Genomic DNA, 21,982 nt, shown 5'->3' on the forward strand with positions numbered 1-21,982 from the left:
TTTCCGTGCCAGAAAATCCAGATCAGAAAGAACTCTGGTCAGCCGCGAAAAACTCCTTCCATACGACGGTGACAGAAATATTTGGGTACAAGGAACACTCTAAAGACTAATGGCCTTCTGACCAAACTCGGGATCTTGTAAGGGAGAGGAAACATATAAAACAAACCGTTCTTGAAAGCTAACAACCACGTCGCTTAATCTTGGAAAAAGCGTGCTACCGGAAAGCGGACAAAGCCGTAAGGAGAGCGCAATAAATGACCACCGAACCCTGGTCGAGAACAAAGCCAAACTTGCTGAGGATGCAGCAAAGAGAGGAGATTCTAGAGCCCTATATTAGATCCACAATCTACATCATTGGATTGAAGTGTTCCGTCAACGCCCCAGTTTGGGACCTATCCGGCGTACTTGTGACCGAACTAACAGTAGTGAATTATATATGGGCATCCCACTTCGAAAGATTTTTCAATAGGCCACCACCCGATGAGCCACCCGACATTCCCGCAATGCCGTCCTTCTCCCTAAACATTAGTCTGGATCCGCCAAGTACTGTAGAAATTCAAGCAGCTACCAAGAGATTGAAGAATAATAAATCCCCAAGAGAAGACCGTAATTCCGGAGAGATGGTAAAGGTCTCAGTTGCAGCACTGATAACATTCCGGACCGCCTTCTTGGGAACAATATGGGAAAAGGAACAGGTACTAGTTGATTGGAAGGGTAGCATACTAATGCGCCTCTTCAAAAAGGGCTATGTCCCTGTCCCAGGAAACTGGCAAGGAATAAGCTTACTTTCGGTCCCCGGTAAATTACTGTGTCATGTATTTCTGAAGACGATCCAAAATCAGCTCAAAAACCACCTAAGGGAGGAACAATAGAAGTTCCGCCCGAACCGTTCTTGTACCAATCTTATATTTACTTTGCGAGTCCTCACTGAAGAAAATCGTGAATTGCACTCAAAGCTTTAGGCCTACATGATTTTTATAGACTTTGAAGAGGCCTTCGACTGTAGATCTGGCAAGTTTGTGGAAGATCCTTCTTTATTACGGGACCCCAAGGATAATCATCGCAACTATTACATCTCCTTACAAGGACAGCGAGTGCCGAATCAACATACCTGTAGGCCAAACCAATACTTTCGAATTGCATATGGCGTCAAAAAATGCTGTGTACTGTCGCCGTTACTGTTTTTGATAATAATCAACTTCTTTCCCCGCAAATCCGCGACCGATGGTATCGAAATTTCTGCCGAAGGGACAGTTGGTGACCTAAACTTTGCAAATGACACTAAAATGCTACGGTCGTGCATGCAACGTCTGCAAGAGCTTCTAAACAAGGTAAGTGAGCCAACAAGTGAGCCAACAGTGATAAAGCAAGCCAATTTGGCCTAAAAATAAATTTGAGCAAAACCAAAACAATGGCAACTACTGATTCCCCACTTTTTGTCAGATATGGAAATGAGTAAATTGAATAGATAATGGAATTCAGATACCTTGTAAGCATAGTGAAGAACACCAAGAAATGATAACCAGAATAGGTCAGGCGAACGCTGCCTTCAATAGGCTCAACCACATATGGAAGTCGAAAAATTACTCGACCCGGCTTAAGTTACGCCTGTTCAACAGCAACTTCATCCCAGTTCTCCTTTAAGCAGCCGAAACCTGGAATTTGAATCAACAGCAGGAGAAGAAAATTCTTGCATTCGAGAACAATTGTCTTTGAAGAATTTTAAAGATTCATTGGTCAGACAGAATCACAAATGAAAAAGTCTGCAAACTTGCCAACCAGCCTCTGGTGACTGACATCATTAGAGCTTGGAGGTGGAAATACTTGGGCCATATTCTCAGAATTCAGGCTACTTAGATCCCAAAAGCCACTTTAGATTTGCACCCAAACGGAAGTTGAAGATGGGGAGGATCTCGGAACACTTTTTGACAAACATATCAGTCTTACCTGCGCAGTATCCATGCTTCTGTCCAACCCGATAGGGTAGACATATATGCAGCTGCCAAATTCAAAAAAGATTGGCGAAGTCTCGGGGATGCCCTGGATGTCTCTGGCGGCATAGGCGGATTTAATTTCGAATGTAAGGTTTTTACGGTTTAATTTTTATTTATTTCAGTGGTTGCCTTTTATGATCTTTTTTTTTACATTGAGGACGGTCGAGTTGAGGTCTCGGCAGAAAAATATCTGCATTGCATTTTCACCAGCTGTAAATATCCTCGTATTTTCTTCTTGTCAAGTTTTTTTTCATCTTTTTATGCTAAGCCAGTAGGATCTTAAAACTTATGTATAAAAAGTAGTAGTTCTGAATCAGTAGAAAAGTTATCCTAATTCATTTGGGAGATAACAGCTACCTTAGATTCACTTTCCTCACTAATTTTTAGTCATCATGTTCTATGTATGGTTTATCTGTTTTTCTTTGATCAATTTTCTTTACAAAATTCCCTGACAGTAGAAAAATTGGCCGATCGCTGATTTTACAGTAATTTCGTGCAATTTGTGTAAGAGAATCAATGAAAAATTTAACAGAGAGAAAGATAGAAGAAAGGAGATAACCAGCGCAAATTCAGTCATGCAGAATCCAAGTGATGCCAAAATATACTCTCGACTAAATTTGAACGGGAAATTTCATACATAAGTTCCATCGAGTTTAGTATTACCCATCAAAGGCTACGAGATATTTGCCTTATTCTTGAAAAAAGGGGGAAACACGCACTGAATGTCAGAGAATCACACAGTCATATTCAGCATATCAGAGAACCCTACTGTTTATGTTTCAAGCTCCTATATAAAAAAAATGTGGAACTTTGTATTTTTGGCCAGAAGGAAGATCAAGGATGCGTGTTTATTTGTTTTTGCTTTGTTTTCTTTTTCTTTTTAGGGATGATAGTATCGAACCAGTGGTCCTAGAATATCGCGAGAGGGCTCATTTGAAATATTATTTATGATTTTCTATTAAATGGTCTTTTTTGTTGGATCGCCCATCTATATTAATAAATAGTATTCATATCAACGGGCCACATAAAGCGAAATAAAAAATCAGAGGCAGCGCAATAGCGATGTCTAAGCAAAGATACAGGATAAGTCAAAGTATTATAACAGACTGTGTAACGTCATATTGTGACATATTTTTCACATTTAAAAAGTGACCGTATTTAAAATTTGAAAGAATTCGAAAAATAAGGTTGGAATTATTGGCTTATCGGTTGGGTATTGTTTCACAAAGAATATTTAAAAAATCTAAAGAATTCTTGATATCACTGCAGCAGAAACCTTAAATTAAATGAAAATTGCCATGGATGCCAGTTGGAAGGGAAAATTGATTCCTAGAGTTTGAAAGTTTTAAAATAAGAGAATATAACCTTGAAATGATAGACTTTAAAGTAAAAAGACCTTAAATATCAGAGGGAAAAATTGACCTAAGCAAATGTGGGGAAACAGGCTCACATTTTTACTCGATGATAAGGTTTCAAAGGCAGTACATTTGGAAAAATATTAATTGGAACATTTTAGGAAGTGTAATGGACCCTTATTTTTCTCGTTTTCTTTATGTTAAAAACGAGAATGGTTTAATTTAAAACAAATCTTATGCTCAAAGTAAGGAGCAAATTCGACTCTTGAAAAGAGCTTTTAAACAGTTTTAAAGCTGCTTAATATGCTATAGTTTTTTCCCAAATTATTGGGGGGGCAACTGTCCCTTTGCCCTCCTCTAACGACGCCACTAAATTAATATGTCATAAAATAGAAAAATACTACAGGCGCATCGGCTGCTGTTATGTCTTTTGTCAGTTTTGTTTGTACTAAATTCAAACATTCTTTTGAGCTGTTAGCCATTTTTGTTTACTGCCCTGCTTTGTATGCTGCCACTTATTGGACAAGGCCTTCTTGCCAGTCCTGTTAAGTCTCATACTACACAGCAATCAGCAAATTCCTAGGTAATGATGAACCCAGCAATAAATTTTCAGACGCCCCGTCCCATCTAGATTATGAATATTATGACCCCCTACATCTTCCTGAATAAATGTCCATTGAAATACACTTAGCTTTCATTATATTGACTAGGGTCCCATCTAGCATGGAAGAATCATAAAGCAAGGACAAAAGTAATATGAGTTCATGTCTAAACAGCCAAAAAAATAAGGACTATTTACAAGCGATGGCTATAATATGGCCCAGTGTTTCATGGTCTAAAAATTAAATCATTTTAGGTGAAATGAAAAATTGAAAAAGTCCAATTTGAAATGCAATTGTATGAAACAAAATTATTTTCAGTAATTTTGATAATTCAAAAGTCGCTTTATCCTTTTCAGCCAAAACTCGGTAATTAAATCGGTATTTACTCAGACCCTTTAACTTGTATTAGTCAATTTGCAAAATCACACATGAATACCCATAATGAAAATACTTGACACACTTGTCCCTTTGAGCCTCTTCCTATTAACGAGAGTTAATGGTGTGAGCTCCCCTTTCCGTGAAAGCCTACTCCTAGTTGATGGTCCATTTACTAAGCAGATTAAATTTAGTAGTTCTCGCATCTTCCCTTTTAAAGACTGTTTTAAGACGTTCATAAAAGTACCACGTAAGCAAAACTTACCAAATAATAAAAGAAAATATATCCAAAGAATAATCCAATGCTCATAAAAACAAGTGCCCAACATGGTGGTAAGCATATATAATAACACTGATGTCTAACATTGAGATTGAAATGAATTAAAATATTGATTTAAAAGAGCTTTTTATATTGAACTCGAAACAATCAGACCCTTCTATCGTACTAGCTTTTTGTTTTTTACGTAAAATATGAGAATTTTGGAAAGACAAATTATTATTTGTTTAAAAAGTGGTGGTGGCTTAATTATTCCAGAGGATACAGCCTGAGGCTCTAATGACTATAGCATTTTGTTTCTCTCTCTCTGTGCCTGTGTTTCTGAGTGGTTGTTTGCTTGTCTATGTGTCTGTCTTTGTCTGTTTGTGTCTTTGACTCTTTTATGTTTGAATGTTGCTTTGTTTCTATCTCTCTGTACTTGGGTGTCTGAGCGGCTGTTTGCTTGTCTTTGTGTCTGTCTTTGTCCATTTGTGCGTCTGACTCTGTGTATTTGTATGTCTCTCTCTCTCTCTCTCTCTCTCTCTCTCTCTCTCTCTCTCTTTCTCTCTCTCTCTTTCTCTCTCTCTCTCTCTCTCTCTCTCTCTCTCTCTCTCTCTCTCTCTCTCTCTCTCTCTCTCTCTCTCTCTCTCTCTTTCTCTCTCTCTCTCTCTCTCTCTCTCTCTTTCTCTCTCTCTTTCTCTCTCTCTTTCTCTTTCTCTCTCTCTCTCTCTCTCTCTCTCTCCTCTCTCTCTCTCTCTCTCTCTCTCTCTCTCTTTCTATACATGTGTGTCTCAGCGGCTATTATTTTGTCTCTCTGTCAGTGTTTATGTGTTTGTATGTCTGACTCTGTGTGTTCATATGTTTTTTGTGTCTCTCTCCGTGTCTTTAAGTCTGAGAGGCTGTTTGCTTTTCCCTCTCTTTTCTATAAGGAAAAAAATCAGAATATATGTGTTGAGCTGACAATTTGCGGTTATTTGGCTTTCTTTTTTTAAGTAAAGTTCAAATTATGCTCTGGTCTTAAGAAGGCGTGGGGATTCTCAGCCCTACTCCTCATAATTTTTGCTCGTTGTGAATTGGACTAGGTTATCTATTGTAATTTCTGTTCCTTTTGGGATTCGTTTATTTAATGATAGTGATTTGTGGTAGTTTTACGCTTGAAAGATAAGACAAGTAAACATGTAGAATTTGACAACGTTTTTGTCGATAAAAGCTTAGACAGTAAGAATTTGTTGGTTCCCAAAACCAACTACCCTTTCAAAGGAAAGCTAAACCTTCTTAAACTTTTTGGTGCCATGTATTTTACCTTAAATTTAATTATTTTTTGCCTGCATTTTTTTCTTCTTTTTTTTTAATTTGGCACCCGCTACTGCCAAAAATTGCAGACATTCATAAGGAAGTCTTTTCAACTAAAAAGGATTTGCGGTTTTTATTTTAAGTTTTTAAGATACTTATGATGCGTAAATTCCTCTATATCCCTTTCTATAGCACTTCTGAACGAAACTAAAAAAAAAACTCAACTAAAATTCTCAAATTTAGAAAATCTTATTTCCATGGGGGGAGGGATTTTCCGTGGGGGTGTTTCACGGGCAGTATTTTGCGTGAGAAGTATTTTCCGTGGGGACGGGGGTATTTTCCGGGTGGGTGGAGGTATTTTCCGCGGGGGGCTGAGTGCCAAGAACCATTTGTTTAATAGCCAATGGGTGTACCATTTGACTAAACTTCGTAATACTTGTCTGTATTTGGGCTGCACAACCGCTTGGTACCGCTTTTTCTTGTATACCGAAAATTGTCTCGTATGCCGATATTCAGGAATAAATAGACCCCTGATTGACCTAGGGTGCAAAAAGTTTTTTCATTTTGATGTCCTTGGTACTTTAAATATCCAGTGTCTCTCTGTCACTTACTGGGAGCAACTCTCCTAAATAGAAGGATCGGCTACATACAAGAAAAGCCAGTGAATATATTTTTCAAAATCTAGGTGGGGGGGCAAATTTGCAATTTGTCAATGAAAATAAAAAAAAGTATTTTCAGTTAAAATACCCTAGAAAAAGTTATCTTTCCTCTTTAGGGAGGGACAAGAAAATTTTGATTGGTGGCAAGATAATATAGAGAAATGCTCCCCTTCTGATTGGCGTTACATTAACGATGAATCGCTAATAGGTTTTTCGTGTCTTAATTCCATGCTAATTCTAGGCTTTTGGAATGGTCGAGACTCGAGAGTGACTCTGAATAATTCGGAGTCAAATGTGAAACACAGCCTGTTAGTCAGTATACTTAGATTTTAGCATTAATTAAGGTTAACGATTATTAGCCTTATTTTGGATGGCAATTTGATTCTCTATTTTCAGTGTGTTCTGCTTTTCATAACCTAATTAAAACATGAATGCTATCCTGTTTCAGATTGGTTTTCCGGTAAAACAAACTTAACAGAAGGATTTGAGGTTGAGGAAGAAAGCTGCGTAGAAATCCGTCAAAGGATTCTTGCTTTGAAAGGAGTTTTTAGGAATAAGCGACTTGCGGGGAGGAAAACTGGGACTTTCTATTGGCTCAAAAGAGACTGTTCAAAAAAGAATATGTTTATATGTGAGACAAAACCGCTCTTAGGTAAGTTTTACTTTTTTACTTTTTGACAATGCCATATTTGTTAGTTCTAAAGTGACGGGCTAATTTTCAAAATGAAAAGGGGGTTAAGTGGCTTTGATACCTCAAAGGATTGTCTTATCTCGTCCATTATAAACTTTATTAGTTTGTGTGACCATAGGGATTACAATTGATTGGGTGATTTTGCCATAACTTGTAGAGCTAGGATAAGAGATCCGAATAAAGGACAGAAAACTAAAAGCTGACATCTTCTTTTCTGGAAACGTTAAAAAAAACATTGAACTTCTCCTGTTTTGCGGTGGAGATAGAAATATACAAATCTAACGAATGGTATGTGATTAGAAAGCGTGAGTTTTGTCTTTTCGATTGAACTGGGTTGAATTTGATTTTCAAGGTTCAGGAAGTGGCAGTTCCTGAAAATATCATATCTTACCTACTTGGAAAAAATTCAAAATCAGTTCAAAAGAAGTGTCATTTAAGTAATTTGACAGTTCTGGGCGTTCCATTTTAGGTCACCCGCCTTGATTGAAAACCTTGCCAATACAGGATGCATATTCTTTATGCTGTATGTACATTAAATGGACAGTGCTTTGCTTAACAACTAGCATGTTATTATCAGTTTTCTTTATTTTAAACTAGCCACTTGTTTGATTTTTGAACTATTAACACAGTGAAGATCCTCTATTAATTTTTACCAAACTTGCTTCGGGAGTATGCCGTGGTGCTGGGAAAAATCCACTAATTGTCTTTTTTGGTCCATTGTCTTTGAGACATTAGGCCGACTCTGTAACTCGCAAAATCATTTTTTGGGTCTTGAATGACCTTAACTGATAAATACCTTATTTACTCACCAGTACTTTATCTAATCTCTTCATTATCTTCCTCTTTTTTCACTGCATCTTTACTAGTGTTTTTACCCTTAATGAAATTTCAGTCGCATTTTCAAAGAGAATTTGAGTTTAAAATTTTGTATCATGTTTAGTATAAGATTATTTGTACGTGGCTAACAGTGACATAAAACTAGCAAAATAGCCCTTCGCTTACTATTAAGAAGGCTAAGTCACAGTCAAAGAAGTTTAAAAACGATATCCTTATTCGATACGCTTCGAAACATAAACTGTCATCCACTCAAGAGACCAAAATGAAAAAAAGGAATATGAACTGAAATGGTGAAGTATGAAACTAAAGAGACATTTTGTCCAAATGATATCGCCACCTCGAAGTTACAGGTAGGTTATAGAGTACAAAAAATGAAATAGTAATATGTTTGCGGTTTCAAAGCAAATTATTGTGATATATTTTGTGTAGAATATAGGGTTATAGCACATATTATATTTCAGAAGGGTTAAGTCAGTATGATGGGATCTAACTAGAAAAACGGCAATTAGATAGTCGTTTTTCCTCGGAAGACGCATATTTTTATTTAATTTTCATATGGTTACATTTATAAAGATAAATACGATTACATCATTAGCTTAGTCAAATACAAAAACTCATTTCGCATGACCAAAGAGGGCAAAAATTTAAAATTTAAACTTTATTCCTTCCATGGAAACTGCGATTATCTTCTTATGTTATGTTTGTCATTTAATTAAGTTATAAAAATCTTGGGATATGGTGGCAGTACCCTGAATAACCATTAACTGTTGACTAAAACGATATTTTATACCTACTTATTACAACCAGGGAAGATAATGAATAAATGAAATTTTCCAATAACAAGGAAAAATAGGGAGAAAAAGTATAAATTGTCCTTGAATCAGAGATTAGAAAGCTTATTTGTGCCACTGTTTCACTGGGACAATTCTTTTCACAAAAATAGGCTAAATAGACTACAGGGAGTAATGTTGTTATGGCAACTATTTCCAAGGAAGAAAAATCTCGTTATGAAAGAAAATAAAACTGTTACAAATTACCAATAATATTATAAATGTTTGATATAGTTCTACTTTTATTACGACTGGTATGTCATTGCGAAAGGAATACTTATGGAGAGATTATATTTATGTAAAGGTCACAATAGTTATATAAAAGTTAGAAGAAGAACTAGGTAGCAGGGTAGTTATGATTAATGAATTAGCATTTAAGAGCATATGTAACGAAGCATTAGTCTGACTACCAGGAGCGACTTTGGGGGGGGGCAAGAAGGGGGCAGTTGGCCCCAATAATTCAGAGAGAAAAATTATTTTATAGCTTATGTCCCTTGACTATCAGCATATGTATCCGTCTTGCCCCCAATAAAAATGCTGGAGCTACGCCCCTGCTGACTACCGTAGCTAAGCTCAAAGCTGATGTATAAGAGAGAGGGGTGGAGGTTTATCACTAAAATTTTAATCAATATCTAGGATAAAGAGTTTTAACTTCTAAGAAACTAACGAACATATATAGTCGTGAGTTTAGTTGTCTGAATTATGCGAAAAGGTTAAAGAAGAATACAATAAAGCAGAAGTGTTGTTACGAATTTTAAGGGGTAAGCTTTACCCCTTCGTTTAATACCCCGATACAATAGACAGAAAGTACAAAGTAAAAACGGGGAATATATTAATAGTGTCAATTTGATTCTACTATTAGATTCATAGGTTTAACAAATAGAAAAAAAAACTTATCTGAGACGAAAAAATCGTCAGCTTTAAGAATACAAATTTAGATCAAACAGTTCGTGGTAACGAACTGTAGTAAGGAGCGACCCGGCTCAATAGTAAACGAAACTCGAAAAAACGGAATTTTGATGAATTTAGTCTTTGTCATCAAAAGTTACGAGCCTGAGAAAATGTGCCTTATTTTTGAAAATAGGGGGAAACACCCCTTAAAAGTCATAGAATCTTAACGAAAATCACACAATCGCATTTGGCTTATCAGAGAACCCTATAGCAACAATTTTAAGCTCCCATATACAAAAATGTGGAATTTTGTATTTTTTACCAGAAGACATATCACGGGTGCGTGTTTATTTGTTTTTTTTATTTTGTTTTGTTTTTTTCCCAGGGGTCATCGTATTGACCCCTGGGAGGCTATGAGGGGGCTATGTGGGAGGATCTTTCCTTGGAGGAATATTTCATGGGGGAAGAAAAATTCAATGAAAAGGGCGCAGGATTTTCTAGCATTACTATATTCAGATAATAAATATTCAGACTATAAAAAAAAACAATGAAAAAATAAACATGAAAACGTTTTTTCGATTGAAAGTAAGGAGTAGCATTGAAACTTAAAACGAACAGAGATTATTACGCATATGAGGGGTTCTAAAAATACTTTAGCATAAAGAGCGAGGTATTTTGGAGGAGATAAATACCTCGCTCTTTATGCTAAAGTATTTTTAGTAATTTCAACTATTTATTCTACGGCCTTTCTGATTCAGGGGTCATTCTTAAAGAATTGGGGCAAAACTTACGATTTAGTGTAAAGAGCAAGGTGTTAATGAGGGTACAAACCCCCTCGTATACATAATAAAGATATAAGAATATAAAAGTTTGTTACGTAAGCTAATTCTTAAGTTACTTATATTTTTTACTAATAAAAAAGTTCGTTAAAAATTAAAAGTTCTAGTTGCCTTTTTAAGTAACCGAAAAATTGGAGGGCAACTAGGCCTCCTTCCCCACCCCTTATTTCTCAAAATCGTCTGATCAAAACTAAGAGAAAGTCATTTAGCCAAAAAAACAATTAATATACAAATTTCATTTTAATAATTTATGTGCAGAGAGCCAAAATCAAACATGCATTAATTCAAAAACGTTCCGAAATTAAATAAAAAAAAAAGTTTTATTAACTGAAAGCAAGGAGCGAGATTAAAACTTAAAACGAACAGAAATTACTCCGTATATGAAATGGGTTGTCCCCTCCGCAATCCCTCGCTCTTTGCGCTAAATTTTTACTCTTTGCCACAATTCTACTTTTTAAAACAATTAAAAGCTTTAGCGTAAAGAGCGAGGGATTGCGGAGGGGACAACCCTTTTCATATACGGAATAATTTCTGTTCGTTTTAAGTTTTAATCTCGCTCCATACTTTCAGTTTAAAAAACTAGTTTTTTTTAATTTAATTAAGTATAGGATTCAAATCAGAACGGTCACAATGCCCAAAATTTGTCTTTATGTGTGACATGATTCTTCTTGTCCCAGGTGCAAGAGGTCCAAATTATCTAAGTAGTCCATTTAAGACGAAGGTTTTGTTAATTTTATTCGAAAGATGGACATTTTACATCTTCCTGAAATCAGGGTTGATAGAAGATTTGGTCTACAGAATTGCAGAACCCCAAGGCCTTACATGTAAAGGTAAAAGGCTAAAGATGCGACGTCAGAACTTACAGAACTGATGGTGCTGATCTCTATTTTATTCCCCCTCAACCAAGAAGAGCAAAGAGGGATCCAGAGATATACCCGTTTCTTCTTTGCTAGAGACATACAGTATAAAGAAAAATTTTACAGGATATAGTAAATATTATTATTGAAATCACTATAATGTGCTGGTTATTACGTTAATTGAGATTCCTTTTACATTAAAAAATGTTTTCCAAAAAAGAGCTATTCAAAGAAAACTTGAGTGCCATACTGAAACCGAAATTGAAGGGAAATAAAGTTACCTAATAATCCATATTTAATGCAAAGAGGAATTGATTCAATTAACAAATGCCCAAAATCCAAAACGAACAAAAATTCAGATGAGTTACCAGAAATAAAGGTCACTGAGATTTTTATGGATAAATTAATGAATCCTTTGATTCCCTTTTGCCCTGGGAACTAAGGCTGTAACCTCGAGCTAATCAAGGGTAACAAGTTTTTGACCCCTTTCTAGGCCCTCTTTTTGAGAAAAACAATTTCTTGGGCATCTTCATGCCTCATATTTGGGGGACCCATGAATCAACTATTTTCTGTTTTCCGTCGGTTTATTTTTAGGAAAGCATTTAAATTCAAGAAGTAGGCCTACCCTTTTGTGAAACGGCTAGATTCAAGAAGTACCCTCATAAAATTCAGATTTCTAATAATTTTATAGTTTTTTTTTAATCTGGATAGAAACAACACGCAAAGAGCTATTATGTTTTGGAACTTGTATCTGAATTAGTATCTTTGAGCTTTCTCTAGTATAGGTGTTAAATGTCACAAGTTCACATATTTCATGCTTCATGTTACCAGCTACTGGAAAGTGTGTGTTGCGTGTCTAAAGAAATTAATATCCAGCATAGTAAATTATCAAACTACTTTTTAAAGGTTAGTATGTGCGAACAACTTTTTTGTGCTTAATAGATTGAGCAATTAAACTTTTTTCACTCAATTTCAATTTAGTTTTTACTCACGCTATTCATCTGAAATCTATGGAAAATTAACGATACAAATTGCAAGTAATGATAAATGATGTTTAAAAATAGTATTATTAATCAATGAACCTTGAAAGTATATGCCGTATTTTTGCAAACATAATGCTGAGAAAAATAAAACAAACAGGAAATCGGGTGAAAGTTAATGAAGCGTAAATACAAGTTACACAATGAAAAGAATAAAAAAATAGCTAATTGTGGAAACATGTATCTTCTGTATTACTATTGTAATACGCAAAATTTATAATCTAGATACGTCTTATTTAGTTCCCTATTTCGTGGATTGTCTTTTAGTATTTAAACCGCCAGGTAGCTTTAACAGCCAAGTTATATAGTTTGCGTCGGTGTTTCTGAACTCAATGGTCATTAATGGTTGCCAAGTCGTTGTTATCCTCTTCAAGCTAACTTTACAGATAACAACAAACGTACTCCCTAAAATGCTTATATTACGTAAAAAGGTTAATATTTTTGCCCGTTCTGTAGTTATTGTTATATAAATGACTGAGGCTTCGTTATCTGTTGTTTTGGAACAAAAGTAATAACAGATGATTAACTATTATTAATGATAATAAGTTCTGGAGCAAGTCCAGGGTCACTCTGAAAAATCTGTTATTATTTTTCTGTTACTGTTCAGTTAGTGTTATGGTCCTGTTACTGTTATTGAAAAGTTGCAACATATTTTTTATTTTTACCAAAGAAAGATGTTAATATTAGCTACGGGTGAACTGTTAAAAATAGTATGGCTCTGATTAGAAGGTTGAATTCTAGTGTAGTGACGCTCGGGGGAAAGTATAACTTTGAAAAAGCTCACAAAGAAACGGACTGCGTAAAAAATATAAGAAACTCTTTAAGAATACTTAAGAATATTAATACTGTTCATGCAATGGAATCAAATCACCCCCCTGCCTCTTCTATACCTTTCTGGTACCTTTTTTTAGTCCTTAGCTTATTTGTTATCTTGTATATTGTGAAAGGTGCTATTAACATCTCGTTGTTGTTTTTTTAATATTATAATTCGGTTAGCTGCACTGACAGCTAGTATTAATTTTACGATTGTATTGCAAAGTTATTTACAACCGAAATACCAATAAAATAAATACGCTCAAATAAAATACAAATAAAATACGCTCATTTTCAATTGTACAGTCTCCTCACGCCAGGACATTGTCCTTCTTAAATGTAGAATTGGTCCTTGTGCATCCATTGTAATTCTTGTTTTCCTGACATCTCCTAACATCACACGCACAACATCTCCTAAACTACATCTTCTAAACTCTCTTTGAAACCCCGATTGAACCTGCAACTTCTAGCTAACCTACATAATGAGCTAAACTACAAATGCAGTGTGCAATTATTTTTATTGCAAAGTTTACTTACCCTGCTATGTGCGAAATAAAATGTCCTCATATTCTTTTAAAGTTTTACATTAATTTTGTCGCAGCTTAGCAATCTATCATTTGGCTCAAAAACAGATTTTAACAACTGAAAAGGAGCAACATTAAAACTTAAAACGAAGAGAAATTATTACAAAAAGGGGGGTTGCTCCTCCGCAACATCTCACTGTTTGCGCTAAAGTTTTTTAGTATTTGAAAAAACTCATATTGCTCTAATTAAAATAACCTTGTTTCACAGGAGTCGTTCTTAAAGAATTGGGACAAAATTCAAACGTTAGCGTAAAGAGCGAGGTGTTGAAGAGGAACAACTCCCCTCGCCTACGTAACATTTTCAGTACTTTTTAAGTTTAAATGTTGCTCTTTAATTTCAGTTGAAAATATTTTTTTTTTATTTAAATTCTGATCGTTTTTAAAGAATGCCAGAAAATCTGGCTACTTCTCCGCTGAAAAATCCTTCCTCCCCAAGGATATGTTGTCTAGACAATTCAATCTTGGTGAAAATTTACCTAAACATCCTACTACTAAAATTACCTAATCATCTCCACGCGTAAAATTGAGTCGGCAAAGAGAAAGCAAGACATAAGAATTTCATATAGTAATTCGAACAAATTCTCCTGGGTAAAATTTCCCCTGAAAAATTCAACCCCTGGAAACTTCCCTCCCCATGGAAAAATTCTCCCTATTGAAAATCTCCCAAGCAGAAAATTCATCCCCCCCCAAAAAAATTATGCAAATTTTCCAATAACAAATACTATGCGTAAACAATGGGCAAATTTCAAAACTGAGAGACTCCTTCACAGGGGTTGTGGGGGCTATTATATCTCCAAATGTATAGTTATTTGGATTTTGAACTATGCTGAACAAAATGGCTATCTTAAAAGTTTTATCTGACAATTTTGTGGAAAACGGGCGTGGGAGCGGGCCTAGTTTCCCTCCGTTCTTTTCGGTCACTTAAAAAAGAAACTAGATCATTTAATTTCTGTTCGAATGAGCCCTCTCTCGATATTCTAGGATCATTGCGTCGATACCATTACCTTTGGGAAAAACAAATAAAAAGAAAAGACAAACAAATGAATACGCATCTGTGATTTTTCTTCTTGCAAAAAATTCAAAATTCCACGTTTTCGCAGATAGGAGCTCGAAACCTCTACAGTAGGGCTCTCTGATACGCTGAATCTGGTGGTGTCATTTTGATTAAGATGCTATAGCTTTTAGGGGATGTTTTTTCCATTTTTAAAAATCCAACAACTTTTCTGAGGCACGTAGCCTTTGTAAACTTAATAAAACCTATATGTTTGAAATCAGCAACATAAGTTGATCCTTTTGATATATCTATTGGTATCAAAATTCCGTTTTTTAGAGTTTCGTTTGCTATTGAGCCGGGTCGCTTCTTAGTTATAGTTCATTACTATGGACTGTTTGACTCTACGCAATATTGTTCTTAGGGACTTCTAACTAAAACTAATTAGAATATCTCCGAACAATGTTTTTTTAAGTATTTTCTTCTCCTACGTCAAAGGTACATACCACTACACTGGAATGAAACTATCCTACCTTCAAATGTGCTCTGATTGAAATTATCCTACGTCCAAAATTAGAAAAAAAATAGATTAGTAGTCTATCTCGTGTGAAATCGGTGCTGAATCAGAATTGGCACCACGCTACTCGATATCTTCCAAATTGGCATTTTTATTTCTTATCCTATGCCTCAAAGTTGCTTTTATCACACCCTGAAAGCATTCCAAGTCTTTAGTTTGACTTAAAAAAAAGATTCAAGCAGTAGAATTTGATCCACAATTTGGTTCAGATTCTCAAATTATTCCAAAGTTTTAGGTCGCAAATAAGGATAATACCGTCGCCAAACCAATTGCTAAATATAAAACGACATACAGACCGATATTGTATGAATGGTCTTGTCTACTAAATACTTTCTTGTTGTTTTTTTTTTTGGTAATTTTACCTTTCCTTTTTCGTTAACTTCGATAGTTTTGTTGTATGTAATCTGAGTTTTTTCCTTTCTTTATGAATTCTACCTTGTCCTATGTTGTCTTGAAGTTTTTTTTTTTCAAAAAAAAAATATAGTAATACAAGTTTCAAACAGTTCGTGGTAACGAACTGTAGTAAGGAGCGACCCGGCTCAATAGTAACCAAAACTCTAAAAAATTGAATTTTGATATCAATAGCTACATCAAAAGAATTGCATTTTAATGCTGATTTTAAATATATAAGTTTCATCAAGTTTAGTCTTACCCATCAAAAGTTACGAGCCTGAGAAAATTTGCCGTATTTAGGAAAATAGGGGGAAAAACCCCTTAAAAGTCATAAGATCTTAACGAAAATGACACCATCAGATTCAGCGTATCAGAGAACCCTACTGTAGAAGTTTCAAGCTCCTATCTACAAAAATGTGGAATTTTGTATTTTTTGCCAGAAGACAAATCACGGGTGCGTGTTTATTCGTTTTTTTTTTTTTGTTTTTTTTTCTTTTCCCCAGGGGTCATCGTATCGACCAAGTGGTCCTAGAATAACGCAAGAGGGATCATTCTAACGAAAATGAAAAGTTCTAGTGCCCTTTTTAAGTGACCCAAAAAATTGGAGGGCATCTAGGCCCCCTCCCACGCTCATGTTTTTCCCAAAGTCAACGGATCAAAATTTTGAGATAGCCATTTTGTTCAGCATAGTCGAAAACCATAATAACTATGTCTTTGGGGATGACTTACTCCCCCACAATCCCTGGGGGAGGGGCTGCAAGTTACAAACTTTGACCAGTGTTTACATATAGTAATGGTTAATGGGAAGTGTACAGACGTTTTCAGGGGGATTTTATTCAGGGGGCTGAGGAGAGGGGGCTATGTTGGAGGATCTTTCCTTGGAGGAATCTGTCATGGGGGAAGAAAAATTCAATGACAAGGGCGCAGGATTCTCTAGCATTACTATAAGAAAACAATGAAAAATAAACATGAAAACGTTTTTTCAAATGAAAGGAAGAAGTAGCATTGAAACTTAAAACGAACAGAGATTATTACGCATATGAGGGGTTCTAAAAATACTTTAGCATAAAGAGCGAGGTATTTAGGAGGAGATAAATACCTTGCTCTTTATGCTAAAGTATTTTTAGTAATTTCAACTATTTATTCTACGGCCTTTCTGATTCAGGGGTCATTCTTAAAGAATTGGGACAAAACTTACGATTTAGTGAAAAGAGCGAGGTATTAACGAGGGTACAAACCCCCTCGTATACATAATAAAAATATAAGGTTATGAAAGTTTGTTACGTAAGTTAATTCTTAAGTTACGTATATTTTTTACTAATAAAAACGTTCGTTAAAAATTAAAAGTTCTAGTTGCCTTTTTAAGTAACCAAAAAATTCGAGGGCAACTAGGCCTCCTTCTCCACCCCTTATTTCTCAAAATCGTCTGATCAAAACTAAGAGAAAGCCATTTAGCCAAAAAAAGAATTAATATACAAATTTCATTTTAATAATTTAAGTGCGGAGAGCCAAAACCAAACATGAATTAATTCAAAAACGTTCAGAAATTAAATTAAAAAAAAAAAACTAATTTTTTTAGCTGAAAGTAAGGAGCGACATTAAAACTTAAAACGAACAGAAATTACTCCGTATGTGAAATGAGTTGTCCCCTCCGCAACCCCTCGCTCTTTACGCTAAAGTTTGACTCTTTGCCACAATTTTACTTTTTAAAACAATTAAAAGCTTTAGCGTAAAGAGCGAGGGGTTGCGGAGGGGACAACTCATTTCATATACGGAGTAATTTCTGTTCGTTTTAAGTTTTAATGTCGCTCCTTACTTTCAGCTAAAAAAATTAGTTTTTTTTTATTTAATCATAAGAAGAAACTCGATGTCCTAAACTGATTTATTTAGTGGATTAAATTTTGGCAACTTATCGCTACATTTAAACTACGAAGGTTTTTGAACCACTTAGTGCCACTTGCCTCTGCTAAGTAACATAATTCGTTCTGCACCGAATGTGATATGCGAAAATTAAGGGATAAAGTCAACATTTAATTACAGCTAAATCTGAAGGAAAGATTTTGTGTTTGATTTCAGAGACACTGCCCTAGAGTGAAAAAAGACCAAGAACCGAAGTTCTTCTATTCAGTGACCTATCTCTTTTTTTGTCTTTCGTTTTTAATTATGAAAAATTATGTTATATAGGTTTCTTGTTTTTATTTTTTTTTTTTTTTTTTGCAAGGTTCAATTTTAACCAGTTTTTGTTAAGTTTCTTACGTTTACAGTAGAGTTTACTTACGTTTCGCTTTTAGGTGATGAAATGCCAAAGGTAAACTGCAGTCGCTTTTATATTTTGAACGGCACATTATTATTGAATTTTACGCTGGAAGATTCATACTGTAACATTACCGTCTCTGTTCCGCCTGAATCAAAAGCAATAATAGATTTCAAAGCTTTTTCCATCAGAGACTCAGAAGGGTGAGTACAGCTGTCAGCCATTCTGTTTTTATTTTGTTCCCTTTTAGTATTTTTTTAAACTAGAAACTACTATTTAGTTAAGATATTTGGAATCAACATTAAAATTAATTTCATTTGATGCGTATTTTGTCTTCTGAATAATTAGGAAGGGGGTTTCCATGAATTGTTAAAAAATGGGAACCTGCAAGGACTTAACTACCTGAATGGCGGTATAGTTCTAATTGTTCCTATTAGGACTAAGTGAAATGAGTGTACCAAAAAGACTCTCAAGCCACACATACACACACAAACATTATTATAACACACTTGCGATCCGAAGTCTGCTTACGGTCCTGCTCGAACAAAGTGCGGGCCAACTGAAACCCCGCAAAGCGTGCTCATTGCTAGACGAAGAATTCACTAACGGGCTCTTTTGTCTAGCATATATATTGAATAAATTATATAAATTTTTATGAATTTTCTTATGTTGGTTAAAAAAAATACAGTCCCAAGTTTTAATATAATTAAACAAAGTGAAAACACAATGTAGAATTTTTACGTAATCAAAATAACATGAAAATATACCTAAACAAGTAAAATTTCTAATTTAGGCAGTAAAAACTTCATCGTCGTAAAGACAGTTTGCCTATTTTCTTACTCATATTTCACTTTATACTTGAAATTAAATGACAGTCCGATTTAAGAAATTATTTGAGTTTTGTAGAACCTTTTGTTATTGAATTATAAACTAGAAGATTTTATATGTGTAGCGTCTCGGTTCCGCCTGAATCAAAAGCAATTATTGTCTTCGAAACATTTCCCATAAGGGACTCAGAAGGGGAGCACAGTTAAAAGCCTTTCTATTTTTCAATTATTGTTTCCTTTTCTTATCGGTGCAAAACTAAGAATAAATATTAAGTTTCGTGTGACACACTGTTTTATTTTGAAAGACGTAAAACCAAAATGAATAAGGCAAAGCGACAAGCAAAATGCAATGAATTTGGAAGGTTCAATAAGACATCAAGAAGTTTCTGGAACGACTGTGATCTGATGGTATTTAGTGTAATGAAATGCAAGGATACGTTATGATTATACAAAACTGAACAGGGGATATTTTCATCTAATGAGTTCAACAATTCAAGAATGGAATCTTTAGTCCAAGAAGAAGAGAAAAAAAAATCGAAAAATGAGAAAACTGTAAATAAATTTAGGAAAGTTATTAAAAGGTTTACCTTTGCTTTCATGAAAACAATTTGGAGTTCAACGAATATTGTTAGTTAGTACATACAGATGTTTTAATTACATTTCGTACTTCAGAACTTTTAAAGTAGATAGTTGACTGATTAAAGTAAATTCAAAATTCGGAAACTTTCATCACTGTTCATATTTCAGTTCATCACATTTCAGTTTCAATCTCGCTTTTATATTCATTAGAGAAAAAACATAATTTAATAGATAAAACATTTAATATATGAAATATTTGTTTTGAGTGAAAATAAACACTGATCTTAAAGAAATAGAGATGGTTCTGCATATAAGGAGTAGTGAAAGAATCGTGGATTCAACCGATCCCATAGGGGGTATACTATTGGAGCTACTATCCCCTCAAGATGTTATTACGCATGCCTAGATCTTGCGTAATACTATATTGCACCGATAACAATTTAATGAACCTGCATGTCATATAATAGGGTTTGTTTACTTATTCAAGTTTTTCCTTTGGTTGTTATGTAGTAGGACCTATTAGAATCCGCCAGTGAAAAATGATTGTGGTCCAATATTTACAAGTGAAAATGATGCAATCTTACGTGAATTGTTTTGGTTCCTTGGGCCTTTATAATCCAGCAAGAACTAGTTTTGAAGGTCAATGACATGCAAAATGTCTCAATATTGGAAGAGGGTTCAGTGTGTCAACATCAAGGATATTATTGTTGGCATATTCTTCAGTAATCGATGCTTTTACTCTATTGGATTTGAAAAGCGTTAGCAATGGCAAAATGAAACCTAGGGTCCCTAACATATCAGTAGAAATTACAAGAGGTTGTCTGCTAACCCTAGAATGGGACGAGGTGTTTGCACCATATCTAATATCATTAAGCAAACTCAGGTCTGAAGAACAGTTATACTTTGTATCAAAAGTGGATACAGTGCATATCCAAAGAGTACAAAACGGATTAAATGCATTAGTGAAACATACTGAAGACAACAATGTGAATCAATATACAAAAAGTATTGAGTTTGTTGGGTTTACTACTAGCGAGTTAGAATCTTCATTCATTGTTATTCTATAATCAGTAGTGTCAGTGTCAAGATTAAAAATGCTTGGATTTGAGAGACAAAAAAACTTAAGGAATCTAGTGACTCTGGGAAAGTGTTTCATTCTAGATGATGATTTCTTCTAGAGATGATGAGTTTTCTCTTTAAAAACAAATATTTTCTCAAAGGAGGCTGAACGATTTAATAAAATGATTCTCTGTCTTTGGACTATTATATGAAACTTTTACGTCGTAGTCCAGTTGTATTTACCAAATTTATTGACATAATTGAAACAAAAAAATGATATTGTGGATTTACTTTTGAGCACTGCCTAGAAATTCGGCTAAAAAAATCCTATCTAAATAGGTTTAACTGATTTGGCGTGTGACGTAACTCGATTACTCCTCCTCCTAGAAAACATCCATTTTGTTGATCGTGTTTTTTGGCAGTGAGATAGTCAACATTGAAATTTTTATTCATGTCCATTATGTTTGTATACATTGGGTGGCAGCTGGTCAACCTTTGATAGTTTTACTATTGTGAATAACTATAATGAAAAGTGTAGATTTTGCGATCCATGTAAGTTGAATAGAGGATACGCAGTTCAAGTTAAAGACTTTAACTTCTGTCTTAAAGATGCTTTCGACTCACACTAGAGGTTTTCTCTCTTTCAATTGTCACTATGATCAATGCGATCAATAGAAAAATACTTACCCTGATATGACTGGAAAAAAACCCTAACGTGATTTTAGTTTATTTTTAAGATACTGGCTAATGTGATTATAAACCTACTGATTTTTATTTGGCTGTTGCAGAAATCGAATCTTAATCTGAGAACATCGTATGTGATATTACCTCGAAAAAGCAATTTGAAACACGTAAATTATATCATATGAATCAAAATAGTATCATTGACTTCACGAAGGGATTTAATAAAATGAAGTTACATTACGTTGTAGAAAATGTGACAATTACTTTGCATGCCAAGACGAATACAAGTTGAATCCTTATGAGCTGCCTCCAGTTATCATTACCGATGGTTACCTATACCTGAAAGAAGAAACCTAAAGGACACAGACTTCATATTTTACATACAAGTTTTACTAATAAACGAATTCACAAATATTTTATAAGGACTCTTAGAGCACTGAAATTCATATTATACAGATAGAACAGGGTATTTTTAACTAGAAAATAACTCAATTGAGGATAGTCTGCATAAATGCTGAGAAATTAACTCTAAGTATATCCGCGATATCGAAAAGTAAAATAAAGTATTCCATGAAAACCACAGATTTTGGTGGATAAATCTTGTAGTCGCATCCGATTTTGAATAATAAAATTTCCCCTTTGGTCAAGAAATTTTTGATGTGAGGGGTGTAAAATGCCTACGGTAGGCCAAGAGGATCAAAA

General features: G+C 34.7%; 1 protein-coding gene across 1 annotated transcript in view; it reads left to right on the forward strand.

Moving 5' to 3' along the window:
* The window catches only part of LOC136033733 (uncharacterized), a 189,509-nt gene that overhangs the window by 46,021 nt on the left and 121,506 nt on the right, over positions 1 to 21,982 (forward strand). The window contains exons 6-7 of the mRNA XM_065714626.1: positions 6,983 to 7,186; positions 18,169 to 18,334. Of these exons, the coding sequence (XP_065570698.1) occupies positions 6,983 to 7,186; positions 18,169 to 18,334 (370 nt within the window). The remainder of the gene's footprint in view (positions 1 to 6,982; positions 7,187 to 18,168; positions 18,335 to 21,982) is intronic.

This window comes from Artemia franciscana, chromosome 12, assembly GCF_032884065.1.
Source record: "Artemia franciscana chromosome 12, ASM3288406v1, whole genome shotgun sequence".
NCBI classification, from domain to species: domain Eukaryota; kingdom Metazoa; phylum Arthropoda; class Branchiopoda; order Anostraca; family Artemiidae; genus Artemia; species Artemia franciscana.